Below are 23054 nucleotides of genomic sequence, written 5' to 3'. Positions count from 1 at the left end.
CTAGGTATTTACTAGGTATTTACTTCTAGGAGAAACGAGCACGAAGCTGTAAACACCTAGCCTGAAGATGACGAATGAGACTTCGACGAAACGTCGCCAAGACACTTCCAATTTTACGCGGGAGAAAACGCGAATAACCAAAGAGCTACATACAAACACTCGCGAAAACCTCAGAAAACACACATATATGTATATGTATATGTATATATCACATTGATACCTAAGGAAATGTTTCATTTGCAGTGGTGGCCAAAAATGAGAGCCACGCACCACCTCATTGTACTTTTTGCAGGCCTTTTCCATGAGTTGAGAACTCTGATCTTACCACATCCAGAAGATCTGGATGTCAACTCGCAAAGCATTCCTGGCCTGCTCTTGAGTTGCCATAGGCAAGGGTGGATGGGAAACCGATGAAACAGCACAGCAGCCAAAGACAGATGCACATTCCAGACTTATCTCTCTCAAGGCTGTCTCCCAGGGTTACCCACAGTGGCCAGAGGGGAATGATCTCTACCACCCGCAAAATTGCGCTGTTGGCAGATGTGATTGATGACACACCGTGGGGGGAGCGGGACAATAGGATCATGATTGGGGCATAAATTACATGGGGTCACACAGTTGGCTTCACTTGGGAACGTGCCAACATGAAGCTCCTAATAACTGGATTTCTTTTGAAGCTTGGCTCGAGGCTCATGATTTAATTAGGGCATCCATCGGAACCCTGATATTGGGTTGAGAAAGCCTGCTTTGAACAGATTGAATGTTAAATAGGAAGAGGAGATCAACTTGATAGGCCTCCACAACCCCAGGTAGCCGTGAATTGGGGAAACCAGTCTTAGGCAGGCATCGCCGTTTTTTGCTACCAAGACTGGAAACTCCTGTATTGCTGCCTTTTGGAATTTTGTTATCGTGGGTGGGTGGGAAGCTCAACTTTTTACTGAAAGTGAACGCCAAAAAGTTGGTTATATCTGGAAGAAGTTGTGCTGACTCTACAATGAAGAGATCTGGGGGAAAACTCTGAAAGCTTGGTGGGGGATTAAGTAAAGTTTTAAAAAAGCAGGAGTTCAAAAAAAACTTCCTAGTCCCTTGGATTTCCAAGGTGGGAATCCTAACCTTGGTATGACCCAAGAGCCAGTTTGGTCTAGTGGTTAAGACATCGGGCTAGAAACCAGGAGATGGTGAGTTCTAGTCCTGCTTTAGCCATTAAAGCAGGTTGAGTGACTTTGGCCCAATCGGCAGGAGACAATGAGTTTTAGTCCCACCTTAGGCCTCAAAGCTATTGGAGGACTTCGGTCCAATCACCAGGAGACTTCGTTTTTAGTTCTAGTCCTGCTTAGGCATTAAAAGCCAACAGGGTGTCTTTGGGAATATCATTCTCTTTCAGCCCAACTCATCTCCTAGGATGGTGGTTGTGGGGAAGATGAGGAAGTTGCATTGTGTGCGTGTTCACCCCCTTCAGTTATTTATAAAAATAAATGTGGGGTATGTATAAAGAAATAAAACGGAGTAGAGGCCCAACAGACCTCAAAAGAACTTCTAGGTCCCTTGGGTTCCATTCCAAGGTCGAATCCTAACCTTGGTGGATTGTTTGCCCCAAGTCCTTTCACAGACCATGGTACAATCGGGTGGGATTCAACCGGTTCGGACCGGCTCTGACGAACCGGATGTTAATTTTAATCTGGTTCGCCAAACCGGTAGTTGCAAGGACTGGCTGACCCCCCTCCTCCCAGCCCGCCCTTCCCCTCCCAACTGCCATCCTTCATGAGCCCACAAGCAGTACAGAAAGAGTTTTTGTTAGGCTGTAAGTCAGTCCTTTTATTTCAGGGTACAAGCATCTGAGACCCCCTCCCGCCCACCTCTCCACCGCCTTCCTCAGCCATTTCCCCTCCCAGTCTGAAATGCTACATCAGGAACGTTGGGAGGCAAACGAGGGAGCAGTCCAGGCAAAATCCCAATGCTGGTTTCTCCTTGTTCACACGGATGTCTACCACCCTGTTCCAAGGACGTAACGTCGGGTCGAAGTACGCGACTCACAAAAGTCCCAAGTCTGATGTCACAACCATTTGGGGTGGTGGGCCTTCCATGGAGGTCCTTGTTTCCCATGGGATTTAAAACGGTATGGAGGGTGAAGGCTTTCCAAACATCTCGAGATGATCAAGACGGAAGAACAAGAGGCGCCCCCCCCCTCCCTAGACATCCCTCTTGCCTTATCTTTGCAAACCTGATTTAAGGCATTCAAGGCTGGTGAACATGAAAAAAAAACAACCCACGTTTTCCTCTCTTATTTAAGGGAACACCTATCTTGATTGAGAAGGCCTATGGTGCCTAGGCGGACGTCACTGTCGCTAAATTGAGCCGGAAAAGCAATAGGACAAAAAATAACTAGGGAGGATGGTTGGGTGGTTGGGGAGAGGTGGTGTCAAAGATTACGCTTTAGGCCTACTAACCGTTCCGCTGGGTGTTGTAACTTCGACGGGTGGTTAAATCACAGGTTTTGGAAGGCTCTTTTTTAAGTCATGGCTTTAGGAATATCCATCTCCAACATTGCAAAAATAAATCAGAAAAAAAGCTGCCTGGTTCTCCTACAATCCCTATCCTATACTGGCCCGTTAAATTAAAATATACAGAAATCGACTTCTATATTGACCGCGAAGGTTCTCTTTCCCCAAAGAGAAATTTTTTTAAAAAATAGTAATTTAAAAAAAAAAAAAAAACAAGAACGATAAAACCAAATTATTTGTGATATTATGGCAAAACTCTTCCATCCGATGCCAAATGCCATCCCCTTCCGATGCACCCCGGGTCAAAGAACTGAAATGCTTTTTCGTTTAAGATCCTTTTTAAAAAAAAAAAAAAATTGTTGGGCTGATGGGTTTTACTTGTTTTCGAGTGCTTGAATGTTGAGTTCGGTAGTCTTATCTTGGGAGCTCTCTTTTTTTATTTTTATTTGTTTGTTTTTCCAAAGAAAACCAAAAAAAACCCATCCCTCAGAATAGGAGTTGGAGTTTCCTGGTGCTGCTACGTGAATGGCCAATTGGATTTTTATTTTTATTTTTGTCTTTCCCTCCCCATCCTCCTTCCACGGCAAGGAAAACGTTTGATTGCCATAAAAGGGTGATCCCGAACGGAGAGAGATCTGGCCTTAGCTGTTGACGGTTAGTGTGAAAAGGATCCGTCCCAGAAACCGGTCATTGTTAACGGTGTTGATAATCCCTTTCCCGTTCAGTTGGCACTGAAGGTCCAGGGTCTGGTTTCTTGTAATTCCTGTGAAGTGAATTGCTACCAAGGGTTGTGTGTAGTTCACCTGGGAAAAAAAAAATGGGATTAATCAATCGAGACTTTTGATGTCGGACTCGGAACGGCGATAAAACGGAAAGCAATGAAAGTTCCAGCAATGACAATTGCTCTTCCAACGGAGAATGCAGGCCGGTAGTCCTCTACTTATGACAACACTCGGGACTGGAACTTCCACCAGCTTAGCCTCGTTACATGAGTCACACCCGCTTTTATGAACAGTTGGTAAGTGAACCACCAAAGGACTTTGTTTATCGGAAGCTCCCCAGTAAGATCACAAATAGTGACCACCTGATCCTGGGATGCTTACAAATGCCATAAATAGATGTCCAAGCACCCAAAATTTGATCCCATGACTGCGGGACCCTGCAATGGGTCATTAAGTGCAAGGAAGAGTCGCAAGTCCGTTTTTCAGGGCCATCGTAGTTGAATGGACGTTCAACTAAGGTTTACCTGTATTGGGGAAACATCTGAAGGAGTATTGTACTAGATAAACACCTGTCTGAAGGACTACCTCTATTGGACAAACATCTGTCTGAAATGGTATGAGTCTCCTGCTTGAGTAGGAGGTTGAAGGCCTCCAAAGTCCCTTACAACATGCCCAAAATACGTTATTCTCTTAAGTGAGCTGATATTAGGTCATTCAAAACACAATTGTAACCTTGATACAAAATTGTAAAATAATTTTTCAAGCCCCAGTAGAGCAGGATAAGTGCTGGCAGAATTGTATACACTGTATCTCCAGGAGTTCAAAACATCTGGAGATTGCCAATGTGGACTTTCAAACTCCATCCAAAGAGCTCCTAAATACCACAGGGTTTAGTCACACAAACATTAATCCAATCACTTAAATTTCTACTTACGTGCGTCAGTTTGCCATAATAAGGGAAATACATGGGTTCAAAGGTCTCGCTTGGGAAGAAGTCTAGTGACTGGAGGTGACTTTGATCGCCTTTCTGCAATTCAAAACAGAATAATTACGCCAACATGCGCAACAAATCGGCAAGAGTCAACTCTGTTAATAGAAACCGGCTAGGCACGCTATCCAGGTATAAAAATTGTCCTTCCCTTCTCCAAAGTGTCCTGAGTATTTTGGATTACAAGCAGTCCTTCACTTAACGACCGCAACTGTGGCCAACAATTCTATTGCTCAGACGGTCCTTAAGCTGAATTTTGCCTCGTTCCTCCACAATTGTTAAGTGAATCACTGCAGCTTTGAAATTAGTAACGTGGTGGTTAAGTTAATCTGGGTTCCTCGTTGACTTTGCCGGTCAGAAAAAAAAAAATCGCAAAAGGAAGTCATGTGACCCCAGGACATTGCGACCATCAAAAATAATGAGTTTATTTATTTATTTATTTATTTTATTAGATTTTTATACCGCCCTCTTCCCGAAGGACTCAGGGCGGTGTACAGCCAAATATTAAAAAACCCGCAATATACACATTAAAAACAAAACTAAAACAAGCATATTACAAATGGCCGAAAATTTAAAACAATTTAAAATCATAAAATTATAAATGGCCCCAATTAAAATTTAATAAAACTTTTTAAGACTTTCAAGCCAGTCCCGCTTGAATAAATAGGTGCGTTTTCAGCTCACGGCGAAAAGTCCGAAGATCAGGCACTTGACGTAAACCAGGGGGAAGTTCGTTCCAAAGCGTGGGAGCTCCAACAGAGAAGGCCCTACCCCTGGGGGCCGCCAGCTGACATTGTTTGGCGGACGGCACCCTGAGAAGTCCCTCTGTGTGAGCGTACGGGTCGGTGGGAGACATCAGGTAACAGCAGGCGGTCCCGTAAGTACCCGGGCCCTAAGCCATGTTGGTTGCCAAGCATGGCAATTTTGACCGGGTGACCATGGGGATGCTGCAATGGTTGTAGGTGTGAATAACACCCATAAGTCATTATTTTTTCAGTGTCGTCGTAACTTCAAGCGGTCACTAAATGAACTGTTGTCAATCGAGGAACATGGGGCAGGTGTTGTCCAGTTTTCCCTGCCAAAAATCCTGCAGAAATTATTGCCTATCGGGAGAAAGGTGATCCTTGGCCTTGAAATAGACAGTGGCAAAAAAAAGGGGGGGGCAAAAGTTGTAAAATTGGGCACAACTCAATGACCACATCGCTTAGCGACTGAAGTTCGAGTCCCAATTGCAGTCGTAAGTCAAGGACTACCTTGTTGTGGCCCGCCGGCAGCTGGCAGAGCTGGCAGCAGAGTCAGACAGTGAGGAGTTTGGGGACTGGTCCTGTGGGCTGGGGAAAGCTCGGATGAGGGCTCTGCGTCGGAGGCAGAGAGGGAGATAGCAGCGAGGCAGAGGAGCAGCTGGAGCCTGTTCCCAGTGTGCGCATGCACAGAGCTGCCAGAAGACAAGAACAACTCAGAAAGCAGGGTCGACTCAGGAGTAAAGCCACACCTTCGAGATGATTGGCCCCTCCCACAGGAAACAAAAGAGGAGTGAATGGGGAGGGGGCTTTTGCAGGAAACAATCCGTTCCTTGACTCTGAGAGACTCTGTGCCAAGTTTTGCCTTGTACTGCGGTTGGAAGCAAGTTACGTGGCAGCTTGCCAAGTGAGATAAGGTGTGTTGAGAAATATTCCTTTGAAAAACTCTTTGGACAAACCTTGCTGACTGTGAATGAAGGTAATTCACACTCGTGCAAATAAAAGAGGTTTTGCCAGGATCAATTCCTGCCTCCTGCTTGTTAAGGGAGCCTTGATCAGAAAAGATCTGTGGACTCCAAGGATGTCATAGCTAAACCAGAGCTGTTCTTCATTTCATTTTTATTTTATTTTATTTTGTCACAACAGTATAAGTAAACATCGACATAAAACAACAACACATCATAAAAGAAAAACATATATATATAAGTAAAAGTATGCAATAACTATATTAATTTGATATAATGAACGGGAACAATAGGACAGGAATGGTAGGCACTTTTGTGCTCTTATGCACGCCTCTTAGGAATGGGGTGAGGTCAATAGTAGACAGTTTTTGGTTGAAGTTTTTGGGATTGTGAGTAGAGACTATGGAGTCAGGTAATGAGTTCCAAGCGTTAACAACTCTGTTACAGAAGTCATATTTTCTGCAATCAAGTTTGAAGCGGTTGACATTAAGTTTGAATCTATTGTTTGCTCTTGTATTATTGCGATTGAAGCTGAAGTAGTCTTTTACAGGAAGGATATTGCAATAGATGATTCTGTGTGTTAAAACACAGGTCATGTCGGAGTCGGCGGAGTTCCCAAGCTGATAAAATCTGATTTAAACGGTAACCACCTCTTGCTGCTCGCAGTATTATGTCAAAATTGTGCCTCGTTAAAAAGAAAAAAAGTAGGGAAGTTGGATAGGTTTGGCTCAAGAGTTTGGCTGCCAAGAATATCTGGTTATTGCAAATTTGTAAATGAGACCAATAAAATCAAGATAATTTACCTGGATTTTACAACTCACAGTGATTGGAGTGCCGTAGCCAGGCTGATACCCGATAATCTGCAAAACAAAACAAAACCAAGAGTTTTTTAATTTCCTTTAAAAACACGTTGATCTTCCAAACTCCATTTTGCTGCAGGTAAAACGAAAAAAAACAACAAGCGCAAGTGCTTTGAACTTCCTATTTGCTTTGTTTTCAAGGGCTGCAAAACCATTCACACAGCCTGCCTCAATCTCTCCTTACCCAGTTTTAGTTTTAGTTTCTTCACCAAATTTTTAAAGCGCCGCATCCAAGCAGAATGCCCAATATCTAGAAGAAGCAAGTTTAAGACTGCCACCTGAGTTGCGATAACACAATATTTAAGTCAGTGTTTTTCAAACTTTGCAACGTTAAGGTGGTTGGACTCCCAACTCTCAGAATTGCTTCCCCGAGTCAAGCTATTCTCAAAAGCACCTGAAGCAGGTATGAGCTGCTGGGGGTTCGGGAGAACCTCTAGCTAAGATTCTGTGCAGTTTGGAGAACCACCGAACCCCACTCCTGGCTGGCCCTGCCCACCCCACCCTGCCCCTCCTAGGAGTCCCCACGCCAGAGGTGGGTTTTAGTAGGCTCTGACCAGTTATCGAGAACCGGTGGCAGAAATTTTGAGTAGTTCAGAGAACCGGTAGTAAAAATTCTGACTGGCCCCGCTCCCATCTATTCTGTGCCTCCCGAGTCCCAGCTGATTGAGAGGAAATGGGGATTTTGCAGTAACCTTCCCCTGGATTGGGGAAGGAATGGAGATTTTACAGTATCCTTCCCCTGCACGCTCACCAAGCCATGCTCACAGAACCGGTAATGAAAAAAATTGAAACCCACCACTGCCCCAATGCAGCCCGTTTTGGATGCAGGTAAGTTCAGGGCATGCGTGGAGGCTCAGGGAGGGCAAAAAACAGGCCTACTGGAAGTTCGGGAAGGGGCTCCAGAGGGTCTCTGGAGCCTGGTGAGGCCATTTTTGCCCTCCCAAAGGCTCAAGAAAAGCCTCCGGAGCCCGGGGAGGGCATAAACGCCCCCCCACTGCTGTGATGCAGGAGGCTGACTAAGCCACGCCCACCATGGCCACGCCCACCCAGCAACTAGGCAGAGAACCCCTTGCTAAAATTTTTGAAGCCCACCCCTGACCTGAAGGTAGGACAAGAAGCAATGGATGGAAACTAATCAAGGAGAGAAACAACCTAGAACTAAGGAGGAATTTCCTGACAGTGAGAACAATTATCCAGTAGAACAACTTGTCTCCAAAAGAGATGCTCCCATCACTGGAGGCTTTTAAGAAGAGATCGGAGAATCATTTGTCCAGAGTGGTATAGTACTTTCTGCTTGAGCAGTGGGTTGGACTAGAAGACCTCCAAGATCCCTTCCAACCGTCTTATTCTATGTTCCAGTTGGGCAGAGAACTGCTCGCTGTCTCCCTGTCTCCTGCACCGATAAAGCACCAGAAGGCAGGACGAGAAGCAACGGATGGAAACTAATCAAGGAGACAAGCAACCTAGAACTAAGGAGACATTTCTTGACAGTTGGAACAATTAAGCAGTGGAATGGCTTCCCTCCAGAAGTTGTGGGTGCTTCCATCACTGGAGGCTTTTAAGAAGAGATTGTCTAGCCATTTGTCTGGAACGGTATGGGGGTCTCCTGCTTGAGTAGGACTAGAAGACCTCGAAGGTCCCTTCCAACTCTGTTATTCTGTCAAGACACTGTTCCTTCTCCCTTGCTTCACCTGCGTGCTTGACTTGACCCACTGCAAGCATCAGACCTGAGGATCAAAACCTCTAAAATACATCCGTCCCCCAACACAGTGGTGGGATTCAAATAATTTAACAACCGGTTCTCTGCCCTCATGATTTCTTCCAACAACCAGTTCACCAAACTGCTCAGAAAGTTAACAACCGGTTCTCCCGAAGGGGTGCGAACTGGCTGAATCCCACCACTGCCCCCAACCCCAAAAGGATGTAAGCAAGTATCAAATGACGTACACGATTCATCTTTAGCAATATGCAAGGCTGCCCCTTTGAATATCCAAAGGTTTGATCCTGAACTCCGGAACACATCATCAATTGGGACCTCTTGAATTGGCAAGCTTTCTTCACTGTGGTTTCGTCGCTGTCTTGCACGAAATATGAGCCCGGGGTGCATGGGATGTTTCTGGTTTCTTGAACCTTGTCATCGTACTCTAAAGGCAACAGAGAAAGTTTGAGGCACCATAACGTAACTCTTACTGTTTCAAGGCGTTTCAACGCTGGGCTTTTGCTCCGGACCAGCTCCCCAAACACAACAAACCCTCTGAAGTGAACTCAAAAGTTTCCTTTATTAAGAGTAGCGGCAGCCTCGGCAAATATTTCTCTCACCGCAGGCTAACAAGTCCGTCCGGCGGGAAGATGAATAATTGTCTGCCACATCTATTCATCTCCGCCCCCTGCCTTTTATCCCCAGAGCTAGGGCGGGGCTTCGCTAGCAGCAGTGGCTCTTCCATCCCAAGGACCGGCCCATAGATTTCCACTGCTCTCCTCTCCTCTGCCTTCTGCGCATCCACATGGCAGGCACTGGACCCATCTGTTCCTCCTCTTCCTCATCAGCCACCTCCAGACCTGGGGGCCTCTCCATCTGAGGGCTGACAGATGGCCCAGGCTCTGCCTCTGTCTCTCTCTCTCTGACAGCTCCACTCCCTCTTCCCCCTAGAAGTTCTCAGGTTGCCTTAATGCTGATCCTGATTCCGATGTCGCCTCTGAGGGGCTGGCAGCTGACAGGCCACAACAGCTTTTCAGGACAAAAAAAGCTCCTTCTCTTTTCAGAATCAGGCCCGCTGGTAGGGAAGATGTCCATTGTGGATTTGGTTCTAAGACTTTCGTGCTCATCTCCATTTCAAAGCCGAAGAGCCAGCGCTGTCCAAAGACGTCTCCATGGTCATGTGGCCGGCATGACTAAGTGCCAAAGGCACAAAGAACGCTGTTACCTTCCCAGCAAAGCTGGTCCCTATTTTTCTACTTGCATTTTTTTACGTGCTTTCCGGACCGAACTGGAGCATTTCACCCCTGACCTGCCACCATCGCTACCAGCTTGGCTGAACCAGTCCGAACCGGTAGCATTTCACCCCTGGTTAAATTGGTTTTTGTTTACCGTATGGAATTGTCGGGTTTGGAATCAAAACAGGAACGGAGGAAGGAAAGAAATGCTGCTGCAACTTTTTGGAGGCAAAGAAAAAAAAATATAAACACAAGACAACAAATAGATCAAAGAGTTACACAAAGGAAGAAAGGAAAGGCACCTTTTAAGAACCATTCCAGGTTGTCCACATAAGGCTGCCACGAACTAGGCTCGGAAACTCTGAAAGCGATGTTGTAGGCTTGCTTTACGTATGGTCTAATCGTAACTCCTGCAAAAATAAATTTAAAAAGGTAAAAAATTTAAAAAAAAACACCAGAATAGGGCTGTTTTCTTAGATCAACATCCCCAAAGTATCCTTTCCTATGATGTTGGCCAACTCTTCCCCTAAAACATGACAGATACAAGGACGATGAATTAGTACCCAATTTGTAAATCCCACATCGTAGTTGCCCCTAATTTTAGCCAGCATAGCAATAGCAATAATATTTTAGACTTATATACCGCTTCATAGCGCTTTAGAAGCCTCTCTGAGCAGATTAAAGAATCAGCGACGTGCCCCCAAACGATTTGGGTCCTCATTTGACTGACCTCGGAAGGATGGAAAAGGCTGCGTCAAGCTTGAACTGCTCAGGATCGAACTCCAGGTGGTGGGCGTAGTTAGCAATAGCAGTAGCATTTATATACCGCTTTATAGCCCTCTCTGAGCAGTTTACAAAGTCAACATCTTCCCCCCACACACACACCAATCTGGGTCCTCATTTTACCAACCACGGAAGGATGGTAACGCCTGAGTCAACTTGAATTGGTCATGATCAAACTCCTGGCAGTGGGCAGAGTTACGAATAGCACTTAAACTTATATACCGCTTCACGATGCTTTACAATACCCTCTAAGCAATTTAGAGTCAGCATCTTGCTCCCCACCCCCAACAATCTGGGTCCTCATTTGACTGACCTCGGAAGGATGGAAGGCCGAGTCAACCTCGAGCCGGTGCGAATCGAACTGCCGGCAGTGGGCAGAGTTAGCCTGCAATGCGGCATTCTAACCACTGCGCCACCACGTATCCCCTCCGCTCTTAAGTCTCTGCGCACCCTTGATGCCTTCCCCTCAAATGGACCCCTTAACAAACCTCACTGGAGCACTTACCTGGTGGAGCTACCCTGTCCCTATATCTCGGCGTGTAGGGACTCAGCGTGATCAAGACTACGTACATACAGAATATGAACATGCCAGCCAGAAAGGTGTACAGGGCGACGTAAAAAAAGAGTATCAGACCTGAGAGAAAGAGAAGAGCTATTAACTGATGGCCTTGTTATGGGTGCTCCATCGCTGGAGGTTTTCAACAAGACACTGGACAGCCATTTGTCTGGAACGATTTATTTTTATTTCATTTTTATATTTATATTTTATTATTTATTTTTATTGTTATTATTATTTGATTTCTGTAGCCATCCGGCTCTGCAAAAACAATTCTGGGTGGCTTATACAGTGTCTCCAGCTCGAGCAGGGGTTGGTCTAGAAGACCTTCGAGGGCCCTTCCAACTCTTAATGATTCTATGTTCCAGTTGTCTCCTGCATCGATAAAGCACCCAAGAGCAGGACAAGCAGCAACGGACGGAAACTAATCAAGGAGAGAAGCAACCCTGAACTAAGGAGAAATTTCCTGGCAGGTAGAACAATTAACCAGTGGAACAACTTGCCTCCAGAAGTTGTAAATACTCCAACACTGGAAGTCTTTAAGGAGAAATCAGAGAACCGTTTGTCTAAAATGGTATAGGGTCTCCTTGCTTCAGCAGGGGGTTGGACTAGAAGACCTCCAAGGTCCCTTCCAATTCTTATTATTCTTTGTTCCAGTTGGGCAGAGAACTGCCTGCTTTCTCCTGCACCGATAAAGGACCAGAAGGCAGGAGGAGAAGCAACGGACGAAAACTAACCAAGGAGAGAAGCAACCTAGAACTAAGGAGAAATTTCCTGACATTTAGAACAATTAACCAGCGGAACAACTTGCCTCCAGACGTTGTGGGTGCTCCAATACTGGAGGTTTTTAAAAAGAGATTGTCTGGAATTTTCTGCTTGAGCAAAGGGTTGGACTAGACGACCTCCAAGGTCCCTTCCAACTCCGTTATTCTTTTATTCCCTTAAAGGCTTCGTCTCAGGCCTTTTTTTTCTTTAAAAATAATACTAATACTAATACTAATACTACTACTAATAATAATGCTTGAAAGTAAATCCTGTGGAGGGTTCTTGGCGTGTTTTGATTTCCCAGCGGGGACCCAAATGCATTTTCCAGGATAGGCTTTGAGCACAGCTGTGACTTTTGGCTTCTGCGTTCCTGAGGTGTTTACATTAAGGGGAATTTTGAGTTCTGGGAACAAACCGGCCGGCCATGGGGACAGGACATGGGGAGGGAAGGGGGAGCTGCTGAGGGGGGGGGAGAGAAACAAAACTTAATTTGGATCCGCAAGCTTCTTTGAAGTGGGGTCAAGAAGAGCCGGGGGGGAGAGCCTCTCTTTGAACACAGCACGGCAGAACCGGCGTGGCAGGAGGAGCAGTGGGGATGCTGCTGGCGAGGCACGGAATGGCACACACGGGCCCGTGGAATTGGGACACGGGGAGTCCTCGACTTACGACCACAACGGACACCTCCCCATTTCTGTCGCTAAGCAAGACAGTTATTGGGCGAGTTTTGCTCTGTTTTATGACCTTTCCTGCCACAGCTCTTCCGTGAATTCCTGCGGTTGTGAATGCAGCCGATCCTCGTCTGATGACCCCAACCGACTCCCCAATATCTGTCACTAAGCGAGACATTTGTTCCGTGAATTTGCCCCCCCCCCACACACATTTTACCACAGTTCACAAGTGAAACCCTGCGGTTGTGAATGCAGCCAATCCTCATCTTATGACCACAACCGAGTCCTCAACATCTGTCGCTAAGCGAGACATTTGTTCCATGAATTCTCCCCCCCCCTCCATTTTACCACAGTTCACAAGTGAACTCCTGTGGTTGTGAATGCAGCCGATCCTCGTCTTACGACCACAACCGAGTCCCCAACATCTGTCGCTAAGCGAGACATTTGTTCCGTGAATTTTGTGAACCCCTGTGGTTTGTGAACTTAGTCACACAGTTGTGAAGGGAATCTGGTTCTCCCCCTCCCCCCCCCCATTGACTTTGCTTACTCAGGAAGTCGCAAAAGAGGATCACCTGACCCCAGGACGCCGCATAACCGTCATAAATGCGAGACACTTGCCAAGCATCTGAATTTTGATCCCACGACCATGGGGAATCTACAACGGTCGTAAGTATGAAAAACGCTCCTAAGTCCTTTTTTTTTTTTTTTTTTTTTTTGAGTGCCATTGTCACTTCGAAACATCACTCGGTGAACTGTTGTAAGTCGAGGACCACCTTTAACTCGGTCGTTAAGTGAATCCGGCTTCCCCGTTGACTTTGTGGCAAAGGGGGAATCTCATGAAACCGTCATAAATGTGAGACAGCTGCCCAGCGTCTGAATGCTGATCACACAGACCATGGGGAAGCTGCAACGGTCGTAAGAGTGAAAAACGGTCACGAGGGATTTTTTTTCCAGCGCCCTCCTAACTGCGAACGGCCACTAAATGAACAATTGTAAGTCTTCTTCCTGTAATTCTTTATCTGTCTCTGCTAACTGCTCCTGCTTGTAGCAAAAGGCAGAGCTGGCTTAAATTGGGCCTCTGGTGGCTCAACAGACTAATGCAGTCTGTTATTAACAGCAACTGCCTGCAATATTGCAGGTTCAAGTCCCACCAGGCCCAAGGTTGACTCAGCCTTCCATCTTTTATAAGGTAGGTAAAATGAGGACCCAGATTGTTGGGGGGGCAATTAAGTTGACTTTGTATATAATATACAAATGGATGAAGACTATTGCTTGACATAGTGAAAGCCGCCCTGAGTCTTCGGAGAAGGGCGGGATATAAATGCAAATTTAAAAAAAAACAAAAACGGGAGAATCAAATCCAAAATATTTGGAATGCAAATTTTCATCCTTCTGTTATTTTCACAGGAAGGGAGATGTGGAGCATGTAGGTAATCCTTAACTTACAACCGTTACAATGGCGTTTTTAATAACCCCTAATAGTAGAACAGTTCAGTTCAGAAATACAGGCAGTCCTCGACTTATGACGGTTAGCATAACGACTGTTGAAAGTCACAAAGGCACTGAGAAAAAAGGGGGTTCTAGGTGACCTGAAGAAGCTTCTTGGATGAGAAGCGAAACATCTTCAAAGAAAAACCAGAAAGTCCAGTTGCCACCTTGGGACAACCATGACCTGGAGGACTGAGAATCTCCGTAGCCAACTTAGTTTCTAGCCTGATGCACTTAACTGTGCTTTTATTATATACATTTTACACGATATTTGGCTGCATTTTTACAGCACACTAGTAACGGAACAGAACAACAGAGTTAGAAGGGACCTTGGAGGTCTTCTAGTCCAACCCACAGCTCAAGCAAGAAACCTTATACCCTTTATGAAAAATCAGTACCAATTTGGAATTAGAATAGAATAACAGAGTTGGAAGAGACCTTGGAGGTCTTCTAGTCCAACCCCCTGCTTAGGCAGGAAACCCTACATCACTTCAGCCAAATAGTTATCCAACATCTTCTTAAAAACTTCCAGTGTTGGAGCATCCACAACTTCTGGAGGCAAGTTGTTCCACTGATTAATTGTTCTAACTGTCAGTAAATTGCTCCTTAGTTCCAGGTTGCTTCTCTCCCTGATTAGTTTCCACCCATTGCTTCTTGTCCTGCCCTCAGATGCTTTGGAGAATAGCTTGACTCCCTCTTCTTTGTGGCAGCCCCTCAAATATTGGAAGACTGCTATCATGTCCTCCGTAGTCTTTCTTTTCATCAAACTAGACATACCCAGTTCCTGCAACCGTTATTCATATATTTCAGCCTCCAGTCCCTTAATCGTCTCTGTTGCTTAAGCCATAAATGAAGGCTAGCAGTTTGGCACTCAGTATCTTAAACCGAAGTTGCAACCGTACAAATGATGCTTTTAAAAACTGTGCTTCAGCTCACTAAGTGAATCCACTCATTTTATTAAGACAGGTGAAGCAAAGCAAGAAATGCGCCTATGCTGGCTTAGCAGGAACAAATTAATAATATCTGCATAACCGAAATAAATGCCAAGTTTGCTCCATATTTATCCCCATGGATTCCCGGTGTTACACTGCAAATGTTAGGTTTCTCATCCGCTCTATTTTTTTTAAAAAAGCAACATCATGCACAGGAATGCAGTATTGATACAACTTTCATCCTTATCTCAATAGGAAATTAAATGACGATTGATAAATTTCACTTACTCCAGCTCCGAGCGGTCCGGCCCAAACATTCCCGGGTGTCTGGATTCCAAATGAAAGTTTTAAATTCTTTGATCCTTTCGCCTCGCGTTTTCTTGCCCATCGTTCGTTCTTTCTTTTGTTCCTCTTCTGCATCCAGCTGATGTCTCTCTTCATCCTTATTTTCCTGGAATGATGACAAAGCAAACCTCGCACACACCCTGAGCGAAATGTTCTGGCCGACTTTGCTGGTTGTTTTCGTTTCTTCCTCCCACCCCCCACCCTCCCCCCCGCCCCTCTGGTCCATCATTCCTTCCTAGTAAAATAATTCCATTTGTCAGAAATAAGCACCCGACGGTGGGAAGTTTCCATTGTGTCATCATTGCTCCTTATCGAAAATCTTTTTCAAAGTGGGAGGAAGTTTGAAAGAGAGAGAGACAGTATGAGAAGGTTTGGGCCACTCAGGAGCTGCTGAATACCCAAATAAATGAGGGAAGATACCCCCAAAATAAGACATTCCCCTGATAAGAAGCCCAATCGGGGCTTTTGAGCATATGGCAATAAGGCCAAGCATTTATTTCAGGGTTCAAAATAAACATAAGACAGAGTTTTATTTTCAGGGATACACAGTAGACCTACATAAAAATTTGAGGCAGGGGTGAAATGCTCCCGGTTTGGACCGGATTGCTTGATCCGGTAGCGATGGTGGCGGGTGGTTCGAAGAACCAGTAGCAAAAATCCCTGCCCACCCCACCATGCGCAGCTGAGTCGTGCAATCATCAGAGTCTTTTTTTTTCTTTTAAAAGCATTTTTTCTATAACCTCTTCGGCCGATAACCCCCTGCCCAAGTAGGAAACCCTACACCACTTCACACAAATGGTTATCCAACATTTTCTTAAAAATTTCCAGTGTTGGAGCATTCACAACTTCTGCAGGCAAGTCTTATTAATTGTTCTAACTGTCAGGAAATTTCTCCTTAGTTGTAAATTGCTTCTCTCCTTGATTAGTTTCCACCCATTGCTTCTTGTTCTATCCTCAGGTGCTTTGGAGAATAGTTTGACTCCCTCTTCTTTGTGGCAGCCCCTGAGATATGGGAACCCTGCTATCATGTCTCCCCTAGTCCTTCTTTTCATTAAATTAGACATATGAAGTTTCTGCAACTGTTCTTCATATGTTTTAGCCTCCAGTCCCCTAATCATCTTTGTTGCTCTTCTCTGCACTCTTTCTAGAGTCTTCACATCTTTTTTACATTGTGGCGACCAAAACTGAATGCAATATTCCAAGTGTGGCCTTACCAAGGTGTTATAACTTCATGAGATTTTGATTCTATCCCACGATTCTATTGTGAACTCTTAAATCCAGGAAGGCCCAGTTTATTATATGCCTCAAAGAAAATGGCCATATTTTGGACTCTGATTTCATTATTCCCTCCTGTTGAAAACAACCACAATCCACCACAGCTTTTCTATCCTTTAACAAACAACGATTCCATCTGCCTAATTACGCCCAACCCTTCGTATTTTTATTATTTATTTATTTATTTATTATTTATTTATTATTTACATTTTTATACCGCCCTTCTCCGAAGACTCAGGGTGGTGTACAGCAGATAAAACAACAATAATCCAGAAAAATTTTAAAATTCAGCACCAAATTTAAAAATCTAATTTAAACGCCGTGTGTTAAAAATAGTTAAATAAGAAAATAAGAAAATTTCCTTTCCTCCTTCTAAATATTCGAAACTAGGGGCATCTGCTAAGCCCAGATAAACCTGGTTAGTGCAGTTTGGACACAGGTCTCCCCTCTGTTAAGTTTAGCAATTGGGGACACCGAAAGAGAATCAGGTTAACTTACCGGGGTTTGGAGTTGGTTCGCGTGAGGATCTGTGGCAGCTCCAGAGGTGTCTTTGTTAGCCATTGCTTTGTAAAAACGAAAACAAAACAAAAACAAAGAACGCCAAAGGGGAAATAGAACTAATATGAAAAGCCCGCTCCGGAATTAAAGCCACTTCTACCGGGTCCACAAAGTTCAACCGAACTTCTTTATGGAAACCATCCAGCCTCACGTATAGAAAGCAGATTCAAGTCGTTTGCTGGGAATGTGGGGAGAATAGCCCCAAAACTGACGGTTGAAACTTGGGGACTTCTTTGCTGCTGGTGCCAGGTGACAACTGTTGGTCTTTCAGTGTTGCCCAGGGCAGGGGAGTAATGCAATTGGCCAGTTGTCAAGACGAAGATTGCTTTCCTCTGGCAAGTGACGTCATGCAATTCAAGGCTAAATAAGAGTTCAAGGGCCTGTACGTCAAAGACCATTGAGGTACGCTCAGGAGTTTGCTGGAGTAGAACATTTCTAAGAGAGCAAAGACCTATCCTGATTCTTTCTAGGCAAGCCTGGGATCAGTTTTTGGACCGTTTGTGACACTGTTGGACTTGAATGGAGAGCAGAGCCTGTACGAGTAAACATGTTCCTGTCAGTCACGATTGGGTGGACTGGACCGTGGAGACTTTGTTTGATTGCTCTCGAAAGTTCAGGGAATCAGGTTTGGCTATATTTATCCCTCTGTGCTCATTCAGGCTGAGCGGATGGGATTCTGCAGGGTCAATTTCCCAGCTGTCTAAGGTTCCACAAATCATCTGAAGAACCTCAGTGGAGAGCCAGAGGCCTCACGGCACAATGCCAAAGTTGGGTGGTCCCTGGGATGGGCGGGACGAGTGAGTGTTGGGCAGGTGAAGTGAGCGAGCGGTGACTGGGCGACCGGAGCAGGGGCGTGGCCAGCCAGAGGTCGCTACAGGTTCGGCATACCAGGTCAAATTTTCCCTATCGGTTCTCCCGAACCGGTGCGAACCGGCTGAATACCACCTCTGGTACTCCGGTTGGGTTCCTGGTGGCATGAAATGTGCCCTCCTCATCCCCCAATTTAGGGGTATCTAATGCTAAGGCATGCATCTTGGTATCTCACCTTGCTTTGGCTCTTCGGACAATAGCTGAACGAGCCAAGCGTTCGACCAGGGATGTCCAACCTTGGCAACTTTAAGACCTGTGGACGTCAACTCCCAGAATTCGTCTGCCAACTGTGCTTTTTTCATTTTTCATGTTTCATTTTTTAGATTGTAAATCTCTAGGGGCTGAAACATCCATCCATTCTTTCTGAAACATCCTGAAATATAGCCACTGCTAGGAAAATTAGAAATGCACCTGTTGTGCATTCAAAGGTTCTCTGATGTTATCTTACGTTGAATGTAATCTAAATTAATACCAGTTCAGTTGTTCTCACCCTGCCCATGAGTGTCTATCATGGCGCTCATTTTGTCCCTTGCCCTCTGAAGTCATTGATATTAGAATTGGAATTGGAATAACAGACTTGGAAAGAACCTTGGAGATCTTCTAGTCCAACCCCTTGCTTAGACAGGAAATTGTATACCATTTCAGACAAATGCTTGTCCAATCTCTTCTTAAAAACTTCCAGTGTTGGAGCACCTACAACTTCTGGAGGCAAGTTGTTCCACTGATGAATTGTTCTAACTGTCCAGGAAATTCCTCCTTAGTTCTAGGTTGCTTCTCTCCTTGACTAGTTTCCACCCATTGCTTCTTGTTTTACCCTCAGGTGCTTTGGAGAATGGGTTGACCTTGATCTCTTCCTCTCTGTGACAGCCCTCAAATATTGGAAGACTGCTATCATGTCTCCCCTGGTCCTGCTCTTCACTAGATTTGTTGTTAGTTGTGAAGTCGTTTCCGACTCCATGGACAACTTTCCTCCAGGACTTCCTGTCCTCTACCATCCCCTGGAGTCCATTTAAGCTCATGCCAACTGCTTCAGTGACTCTATCCAGCCACCACCTTCTCTGCCGTCCCTTTCTTCTTTTGCCCTTCATCTTTCCTAGCATTAGGCTCTTGTCCAGGGAGTCCTTCCTTCTCATTAGGTGGCCAAAGTATTTGAGTTTCATCTTCAGGATCTGGCCTTCTAAAGAGCAGTCAGGGTTGGTCTCCTCTAGGACTGACCGGTTGGATCGCATTGCAGTCGAAGAACCTCGCAGGAGTCTTCTCCAGCACCATAGTTCCTTCACTAGACTAGCCATGCCTAATTCCTGCAACCATTCTTCAGATGTTTTAGCCTCCAGCCCCCTAATCATCTTGGTTGCTCTTCTCTGCACTCTTTCTAGAGTCTCCCCATCTTTTTTGCATCGTGATGACCAAAATTAGATGCAGTATTCCAAGTGTGGTCCCTGTTGCTCCACTTTTACCTGTTGTACATCATGTGATCTGTTTGATTTGTTTCTTGGCAACCCTCAGGTAAAACTATGAACTGCCTGAAAGAAAATTGTCCATGCTCCATCAATAGCAGTTAACTATGAGCCAAGAACTAGCGGAGTTTTCCCAGACTGCTCTACGTAGTAGGCATTTCTCCAGACAAGTGTTATCTTAACTTCTGGACCTTGGAGATGTGTTGGCTTCAATTCCCAGAATTCCCCAGTCCGCACATCTTCAAAGACCAGAGGATGAAAAACACTGCTCCAGAGCATTCTGGGAACTTTAAACTAGTCATAAAGCTCAGAGAGTTTAAGTGGTGCGGTGGCCCAGAGGTGGAGCTCTCACCTCATAATCAGAGGGCTGTGAGTTTGATCCTAGGTAGAACGCAGATAGTTCTCTCTCTGGGCACAATGAGACTATATCTGCTGAAATAAAACTCCACACTGGCGACAGGAAGGGCATCTGGCCAGTAAACACTCAGCTCCATTCAGTTGCCCAAACTCCACCCCGCAAGGGATTATGGGGTCATTAAAAGAATATGATAAGGCTTAGAGAGTTGAGTTGCTCTCTTTAACCAACTAAATCATCAGTTAAATGAGTGGAAATTGGCAAGCTAATGACGCTATAGGGGAAATGATTTATCACTTGTATCTTTTTTGTACACTGAGAGCTTATGCACCACAGACAAATTCCTTGTGTGTCCAACCACACTTGGACAATAAAGAATTCTATTCTATTCTAAAACAACAACAATAACAACAACAACAACCTAAGTCCATTGAAATCCAGATCTGAGATTTGGCAAAATGATCCAAATTATTTCACTGACTTCCATCTGGACCTCCAGCCATCCAACCACTCTTTCTTTTTGTGCCAACTCAAAAAGCTCAAACTGCCCAAGGAGCTGCTGTTCCAGTTCTACACAGGAATTATTGAGTCTGTCGTCTGCACCTCTATAACTGTCTGGTTTGGTTCTGCAACCCAACAAGACAGACACAGACTTCAGAGGATAATTAGAACTACCAACCTGCCTTCCATTGAGGACTTGAATAGTGCACGAGTCAAAAAGAGGGCTGTGAAAATATTTACAGACCCCTCACATCCTGGACATAAACTGTTTCAACTCCTACCCTCAAAACGACGCTACAGAGCACTGCACACCAGAACAACTAGACACAAGAACAATTTCTTCCTGAACGCCATCACTCTGCTAAACAAATAATTCCCTCAACACTGTCAAACTATTTACTAAATCTGCACTACTATTAATCTTCTCATCATTCCGATCACCCATCTCCTCCCACTTATGGCTGTAACTGTTGCTTGTATCCTTATGATTTATATAGATATTGTTTCCTGATTGCTTATTTGTACCCTATGACTATCATCAAGTGTTGTAGCTTAGGATTATTGATGAATGTATCTTGTCTTTTTATGTACACTGAGAGCCTATGCACCAAAGACAAATTCCTTGTGTGTCCAATCACACTTTGCCAATAAAAAATTCTATTCTATTCTATTCTATTCTATTCTATTCTATTCTATTCTATTCTCCATGTAGAATAGAATAGAATAGAATAGAATAGAATAGAATAGAATAGAATAGAATAGAATAGAATAGAATAGAATAGAATAGAATAGATTTTTTATTGGCCAAGTGTGATTGGACACACAAGGAATTTGTCTTGGTGCAGATGCTCTCAGTGTACATAAAAGAAAAGATACGTTCATCAAGGTACAACATTTACAACACAATGTCTCCTGAAAATATGATTTATCTAATTTTCCCATCACTCCTGCAACCCCCACTCCACTTTAGGAGCAGGGCATTCTACAGATCATCCCAAATGAATTGTGCACATACACACCCCGCCCTACAGAAAGAGGCCACACCGAAAAGAGGAATAACACTCTCTACATAGCCAGATAAATGTGTTTTCCAAAGCTGCTTCTATTTTTGGCTCTGGGATGATCAGGTTACACTGACTAGATAGATGTCTGGTCTTTTTCCCCTCTTTTTAAATTATCTTCTGCCCCCTCCTGGCTAGGTCTGGCCCTCAAAGAAAAGATTTAATCCTGGGAAAGACCCGACTTCACAGGACTGGCTTTTGATTTTGATATTTTGATTTTGATATTTTGATTTTGAAAGGTTCCTTGAGCCTTAAAATATGCCCGAGAAATCTCCTCCCAAGTAATATACACACCCTGCATTTTAAAATTCTGAGCCCACAATCTTTTAGAACTCAATTCTGTCCTCACCAGGATGAATTCATATCAAAGGAACTTAAGGGACAAGCTATATTTTCAAATCGGCTTATTTTCAGACTTTATCAAGACAGTTTTTTAACCAATACAGCTGTTTTATGAAAAAAAATGCTGTTTTTTTTCTCATTGGAAAATATTGGGATTTATATTGGAAAATTGGATATTCTTATCCCACTGAAGGACTTCTTCCAACTACAACTACTGCAGTTCATTTCCTTTGGCCTTACACGATGTCCTTTTTTCCTCGTTAATGAAGAATTTGGTGTATTCCTTTAAAAAGATATTTCTTTTGCAAAGACCTGCAGCCTTGTGCTTTCCTAATTGATTCCTCCTCTTCGAATTATTTGAGAAGTAGCTTAGGCTGGACCTTGAACATCAAAATCCATCAGTCACGTCGTTGAAACTAAATGCTTTTTCTTTTTTTAAAATCCTCTTTACATTAAACCAGCTCATTTATCCAAAAATACGCCAGAAGGACTATTTATTGCAAACCACAAACCCTTTTTTAAAAAAAATTAAGAGAGCGAGGTAAATCTGAATGTGCAGAAATGAATAGATTTAACAATTAAAGGAAAGGAAGAATCCGATTATTACAATATACGGGATTTATTTTATCCGTGGCTAGAGAATAAATATGAAAGTAACGTATAATAAAGTTAAATAAGAGAAATGTTATGATCATAGATAGGTCAAGTAGTAAGCATTAATATTAAAAATAAGAGTAGATATAAATAATGAATACGGTGGTAAGCTTTCATTGTTATGGCACACAAAAAATTTGTACCCGGATGACACACTGTTTAATGAAAGATGGAATGTTTTGTATTTAAAAAAAAAATCAAAAATAAAAAGAGATATTCCTTAGCGGAGGAATCAGCCAAAGTAGACCAACATCATCATCATCATCATCATCATCATCAATATGTTCTTAACGAAAGGTTGGCCTGTCTCCTCTGCAAGGCCGGCGAATAAGACAAGGTTGAAGGATCTTCTCAAAACCGACCATCCTGCAGTCTTCGATTGGCTGAACGGAGAGTTTCAATCCAGGAAACGTGGCTACCGATGCAACATCTCGGAGACCATTTTCAATCTCCGGAGCCAAGATCTATTATGAACGTTGCCTTTTTGGGAATTTGGGCTTCTGCCTCTGCAGTTTGCGTTCCAGGCGCAATTCCGGCTCTTGGGAAGGTTGTTTCTTTTTTTTCCCCCTCCTCCCTTGGCCTTCCTTGCATCTCCCACCGCTGCAGAATCCAAAAGAATCTGTTCCCCCCTTTCCGAGCCCTCCGACCCACCCCCACCCCTGGATCGAGAGAAGCGCAAGGCTCTTCCAGGCTGGGAATCCGGCGCATCTCAACCCCGCGGCCGCGATTCGGCG

The 23054-nt window shown here is 44.4% G+C and overlaps 1 protein-coding gene across 1 annotated transcript; it reads right to left on the bottom strand.

Annotated features, from left to right (window-relative positions):
* Positions 1 to 1857: 1857 nt before the first annotated feature.
* ATP1B4 (ATPase Na+/K+ transporting family member beta 4) lies at positions 1858 to 17563 on the bottom strand. The gene is made up of 8 exons (XM_058196788.1): positions 17021 to 17563; positions 15191 to 15353; positions 10999 to 11127; positions 10013 to 10120; positions 8724 to 8920; positions 6720 to 6776; positions 4158 to 4250; positions 1858 to 3304 (listed from the first exon to the last, which is right to left on the bottom strand). Exons 1-8 carry the CDS (start codon positions 17081 to 17083, stop codon positions 3143 to 3145), a joined length of 972 nt encoding a protein of 323 aa, XP_058052771.1. The 5' UTR covers positions 17084 to 17563; the 3' UTR covers positions 1858 to 3142.
* Between the last annotated feature and the right edge of the window lie 5491 nt (positions 17564 to 23054).

Source organism: Ahaetulla prasina, chromosome 11, assembly GCF_028640845.1.
Source record: "Ahaetulla prasina isolate Xishuangbanna chromosome 11, ASM2864084v1, whole genome shotgun sequence".
Taxonomy (NCBI): domain Eukaryota; kingdom Metazoa; phylum Chordata; class Lepidosauria; order Squamata; family Colubridae; genus Ahaetulla; species Ahaetulla prasina.
The sequence above is the reverse complement of the archived record's forward strand: the minus strand, read 5'-3'. Positions and strand labels throughout refer to the sequence as shown.